The sequence below is a fragment of the Ipomoea triloba genome, chromosome 11 (assembly GCF_003576645.1).
Source record: "Ipomoea triloba cultivar NCNSP0323 chromosome 11, ASM357664v1".
Lineage (NCBI taxonomy): Eukaryota > Viridiplantae > Streptophyta > Magnoliopsida > Solanales > Convolvulaceae > Ipomoea > Ipomoea triloba.
In genome coordinates, this window is record NC_044926.1 from 17,050,479 (window position 1) to 17,056,342 (window position 5,864).

General features: G+C 37.2%; 1 protein-coding gene across 1 annotated transcript; it reads right to left on the reverse strand.

The window, feature by feature from the left end:
- Positions 1-613: 613 nt before the first annotated feature.
- On the reverse strand, positions 614-5,487 carry LOC115995602 (DNA (cytosine-5)-methyltransferase CMT3-like). Its single transcript, XM_031234687.1, has 20 exons — positions 4,990-5,487; positions 4,868-4,908; positions 4,628-4,727; positions 4,123-4,230; positions 3,919-4,038; positions 3,745-3,844; positions 3,486-3,667; positions 3,346-3,411; positions 2,985-3,248; positions 2,836-2,894; positions 2,687-2,753; positions 2,265-2,594; positions 2,115-2,183; positions 1,948-2,034; positions 1,781-1,868; positions 1,613-1,701; positions 1,438-1,539; positions 1,318-1,361; positions 1,060-1,233; positions 614-983 (listed from the first exon to the last, which is right to left on the reverse strand). The coding sequence occupies exons 1-20, from the start codon at positions 5,404-5,406 to the stop codon at positions 806-808; spliced, it is 2,685 nt and encodes an 894-aa protein (XP_031090547.1). The 5' UTR covers positions 5,407-5,487; the 3' UTR covers positions 614-805.
- Positions 5,488-5,864: the final 377 nt, after the last annotated feature.

The window sequence follows — 5,864 nt, forward strand, 5'->3', positions numbered from 1 at the left end:
AAAGATGGATGTTTTTCAATCCATTTGCCCTGTGCATTTAGCCCACAGGTGTTTCAAAAGAGCATCAGCTATAGCATGCTCATCATGGGGATCAACAAGGAGACCATTGTCAAGAACCTGCAAAACACTCAAAAATCTAATCTGTAGAGTATTTGTTTAACACTACATAATGTATATCAACAGGCCCACCATTTTTTGTGGCAACAATAGGCTGCAGCCTGTCCAAAAGGAAAAATGAGTCATTTTATAATGAAATTTCAACAATTACAGTTTGATATTGCATGATTAAAATAAATAAATAAATAATTTTTTTATAAAAAAAATAAAATAGAATAAGCCACTTGACCATACAGGTCATACTTTCAGTATAGAAAGAACTGATGCATTGGTGCTCAACATCTCATCAATGTTGTCACGGTTAACCATTATCAGGCCTGGCAAGGGCAAGAATCATAGGGGTTGAAAAAAGCACAAGGCCAGCATTGAATGTTTGCAAGGATGTTAGACCAACCTCATCAGTGCATTTTTTTTTTTTGGATTTTTCATGTCCATGTAGGAGAGGGGGGAAGAGAAGACGAAAAAATGAAGGAAAAAAAAATGACCATAGAGTGTATTTTTTGAGTGAAGATCACTACACTACCAGTCTGCATCTTATTTAGAATAAATAGTTTACATTAATTGCCATATTTATGGCATACTCAGCACAATAATGTTACACATAAATATCCAAATATTCTGCAATGTTACAAATAATAAGCAAACATTGGTCACTACTGCAACAACAAACAAGAAACAAAAAATTAAATCACTGGGAAACTTCAGCAGGAGACATTTGATCTACTAATGCAGCAGCAATTTCACCATATCCCTCTGGCAACCTAATTGTTGGCTCCAGCCCGGACAAGCCTTTGAAAGCCAGTGCCAACGAGTACCCTAAAGCTCTTGCAACTGGCACTGCAACTGCATTTCCCACTTGTATGTACCTATTTTACCATAAAACAAATAAATGCCTGTGCAACAACAGTCAATTTAATAGAAGAGCAGTGGTGGGCTGGTTACCTTTCTTTGATAGGGCCACACAGCTTATAGTAGTCAGGGAAGCCCTGTAACCTAGCATTTTCTCTGATTGTAAGGACTCTATCTTGAAGCGGATGCAAAATAGCCTGATTGTGAGGTTCGGCCCTTGTCACAACTGTGGGTACAGTTTCATCCCACCACAATCTTCTAAATGGCCTGCATAAATTAACATAGGAATTTAGCACCTAAATGTGATTGAACATGATGATGAAGATACAAGTAAAAAATAATACTGCATACTTTGAGGAAGTTCCGCCCACAAATGACATTGCATAATCAGGAACCTGTAAGTTAAAGAATGAATTTAGTCAACTACAACAGCCAAGAGCTGAAGGAAGAAAAGTCACAAGACAAACATACCAAGGGTTTCCCTGAACTCAAGTATACCCTCTCTACATTTGGATCCCATTGCACTTTATTGTCTACCACACTAACACCGGGCAGATCCCTGAAATTTGCTCCCTAACATAATATACACAATGGCTCAGCATTAAGGATCAAAACAAACCAAAAAGCTTCAAAGAATTTTTGATACCTTGGCTTTTGGAATGTGACAGACACGTTGATAGTCATCATCATTTAATTGTAATGGACGGTGATCATGCAACACTGTTCCAAGCAAACCTACATACAAGGCATAGTTGTACTTAAAGTGTTTGATGACATTAATGATAACATGAGAGACTCAAAGTAAAAAACAAACCGTCTCTCCCAAGCCTTATAAACTGCTGGAATTCAGACCCAGGTTTATCAACATATTCCATATCATCCCTCTTCTCATTATTCTCCACCTGTATACCACACCATATAAGCTAAAATACAATATTTGACACAAAAAAAAAAAAAAAAAAAAAATTTATAACAATTTACCGGAGGAAGATCAAATATTGCATCCCCTAAAAAGAGCTCTTTCTTCAATTTGGCATCATGCCCTTCATCATATGCAACAGTATTTAGCTGCATTCATAAAGAACACTTATTATCAAGATTGCCAACAACAGAGGTTAACATTAAAAAACTAATTATGCATATTCTACCTCAAACTCAGTGGGAATAACACCTCTCACAACAACATTGTGTGTTGGCAATGGATACTGTGGCAATTTCTGCAAAATGAATAAGGTCAATAAGCAAATCTAAAATCATATAGACTGTACTAGATTATGCCCTTTAGGAGATTTTTTTACCTCTCCCCGCAGGGCACCCCACATGAAGACACGCATGCGAAATTGTGGAAGTCCATATGCTCCAGCAGCCATCATGCCCAGCCGTGCTTGATAATTCAACCCTACAAGCCGGCTTAAAGCATATCTCCCAAGAAAACCATTTGAAAATTTCAAAAGATCAACAACATTTTCCATTAAAACAAATCTTGGTCTCAAGAAGTCAACCATGTCCATAAACACTTTAAGCTGCTTGTTTTTTGGATCTTGTAAAGGATTCTTTGTGTTCCTAAAACGGTTGAAACCACTAATTCCTTGACAAGGAGGACCCCCACATATAACATCAACACCCCCCTATCAGAACAGAGCATTAAAAAAGTTAACCCATAAGCACACAGAATATTAATAGGTGAATAGAATATAGTTGGAAGAGGAAAATGACTTACAGGCAAAGGGAAACGTTTCGCTTTAAATCCATTTACCACAAAATCCTTTATTTTTAGTGGACAATCACTACATACCATAAAAATAAAATATATATTAATTAACACACAAGTGAATCTTAGGTTTTAAATTACCATTTTTCAATTTATACCTCAATCCATCTATAGGTTCCCATGTGTCATAATCTGCACCATAGCCCTTCCAATGTATCTACCAAAAAAAAAAAAAAGGAAAGCACAACAGGTTGAGAGCAATTGTATTTGAGGAGAAATAACAACTCACAGTAGTTTCAAAATGTACCTTGAAGTATAGTCCAGGCTTTTTAATACCATTAGGATCTCCATAACAGACGTCTAAAATATGCTCAACCTCATACACTTCACCATTTCCATTATCAACACCTTCATCATCTTCACTGTTTTCATCCTCTGCCTCTTCATCAATGTCTGAAATGTTCAAATGAGGATGCGGGGAGCAGTTTCCTTTTATTAACAAGCAAGATACACAAAGCTGCTCCCACTCCTTCAAAAGGGCCAAGAAATCTTCAGCAGGCTCATTCCTCACCTGAAATAATATCAGCACCACAAATTTTTAATTAAAAATAAACTTGGTCCAAGAATAAATATACAACCTACAAAAGAAAATGAATTAGGGAGGTTACATTTGTCTCTGGATGGTTTAGCCTCAAGCTTTCACATGCATACTGATTCAAATCAACAGCCCATTTCTGCATTTGAAAATTTGATACAAGTTACCAACTTGACAAGCAAATATAAGTTTTCAAAAGCAATTATTACTTACAGTAACCAGATTAACACCGCAACTATTAGCTCCTAGACATAATCCAGTAGACATTGCTCCACAACCAGAATACATATCCAGGAGAGTCATTTCAGAACTATCCTCTTTAGCTTCTGCAGATTCTGCAACATCCATCTCACTGGAGATTGTAGAATTGGACTCACTAGAAGAAGCTGTAACATCTGCATCACAATGTTTCATTTTAACATTTGAAGGAAAAAAAATGTGCTTCTCTTTTACAAGGGAAACAAAAACCAACCAGGTGGCAAGTTCAAAAATGTTGAGCATGGTATCAGATACATTGTATCACAATATAAGTCACAATCAGCTTTTATGTTGTCCCTTGAATTGGAATTATCCTGTGATAAATCAGAACATATTAGAACCTAATAGCAACAAGTTAAAAATGCTCAGTAATCAAGTAGCAACATACATTGGAAGGTATGCGATGAATATTGACTTTGTCAACAAGGCAATCAATGGTGTTTTCATCCTTAACTTCAGAAAAGAAGACACGCTGTTTGTCAACAAACTCATCACACCCTTTGATAACCTAATAAATGAACCATGTTAAATTATCATTTAGGATGAAAAAGTAGCAATTGAAAAACTCACTGGCAATGATTCAAGTACTTACAGTGTCCTTGGCTCTATAGTACCATTGAGCTGTAAAATAAAGTACACCATCTACTGCTTCAAACATTTCTATAATTCTGCAGATGTAATTATCTTCACCCTCTCCAGCCTGAACAAATGATACATCACAATACATAATTTTATAAGATTAAAAATGTAGAGCAAACCTTAAGAATCTATTTGTTACCAAGTACATAAGGCATGAAATTCATATATAGAAACCTAGAGAAGCTGTAGTAAATTCATTCACCAAAAGGTCCTTTTTCAATAAATTTCTTTATTTAACATTGGTTCCTATTGTTTGAAACAGAAGAGTAAAGCAACATGTCCTAGAATTGAGATAATACCACAGAAAGAATTATCCAACCATTTTCAGTGAATGTTTACTAACTAGAAGTTACCAGATAATAGCACATACTCATTCAGCTGAAAGATTACACAACCACTCAAAAATGCCCAAGTATCCCATCCTAACAACAAAAGTAAAAGACAAATCAGAACCTTACCTTAACATAAGCATCATCCCCAAGCTTATAAACAAGGCCATCAACTTTTGCTGCTGTATAATGTTTCTTAGCCTGAAGTACCCCAGCAGATTCATATTGGCTGTACCACCAATTAATTACAAATTTATTATATTTTCTAATCAGAACATAGACAAAACACAACAAAAATCTAAATCTTCGGTGGAATAAATGCATTAAAACAAAACATAAATGGGGCATTGAGCAGGAGAGGAAATTTACCTTGTTATACTCCTAGTTACACCATTTGATTTCTCAGTGCCCTATAACCAGAAACATTTAATCAAGAAATGTATAGCAAAACACAACAAAAATGAAGTAACTCAATTTAAACCGCATCAAACCTTCTGGTAGCGGTGAGGCCAGCGCTGCTTGGCTTCCTCTTCCAGAATCGGACCCCCAACAAACTCGCTGTCCTCGTCATTCGGGACGTTAGTGGTGACCCGTTTCCGCTCAGGCGGCGAAGCCTTGCTGAGCATGAGGTTTCCACCAGCAACATCGTCCGATTCCTCCTCGGCCGCCGCAAGCTCGTTCAACTCCGAGTCCTTTTCAGCCGAATCTACCACCGCCTTCCGCCTTCCCCTCTTCGACTTCCGGCTAGAATCCGAGTTCGACGAAGCCTTCCTTTTGGCCGGCATTTCATTTCCAACTGCACTGCCAGTAGCCTCGACCATAACCTCAGTAACATCCTCCGTCAGATCGATAACCTTCTTCGGCCTTCCTCTGGTCGATTTCCTAGTGGAATTCGAACCGGTCTCCATAGCAAAGAGGTAGAAATGGAAGTGTTTGTCTGGGTAGGGTTTTAAGCGGTGGAGCAGGAGGCGGTAGTAGTCTCAGTAGAGAGAAATTCGGAAAAAGACAGTAATATATACAAGTGGAGATTTTGGGGCCGAAATTTTTGAAAAGGGTTTGGAATGGCGGGAACGCGGAATTATTGGCATTTTTGTAAAGTATATTTGAATGTACATGACGTCCGGGAAAGTGTACGTTGCTTTTGGTGGGGTATGAGTGTATGACTGGTTGACTGGTAGACTGGTTGACTGATCAGTTCTTTCATTTTTGTTTGTTTTTCTTAGAAGGCGTTTGGTTGAGAGAATGGATTTAAGAGGAAAAAATTATAATTTAGTGATAAAATAATAAGGTTAGAATAAAGTATGAATTGAAGTTTGATACAAAGGAATATGAGTACAGGGAATTGAAATGTAAGAAGTGACAGAAT

Bases quoted from the DNA above. Each gene is read 5' to 3' on its own strand.
- LOC115995602 (XM_031234687.1), bottom strand. From the start codon at position 5,406: ATGGAGACCGGTTCGAATTCCACTAGGAAATCGACCAGAGGAAGGCCG. The intron at 1,869-1,947 runs GTAAATTGTTAT...TGTGGTATACAG, and splicing joins CAATATTTGATCTTCCTCCG to GTGGAGAATAATGAGAAGAG. The intron at 984-1,059 runs GTAACCAGCCCA...ATGGTAAAATAG, and splicing joins TGTGGCCCTATCAAAGAAAG to GTACATACAAGTGGGAAATG.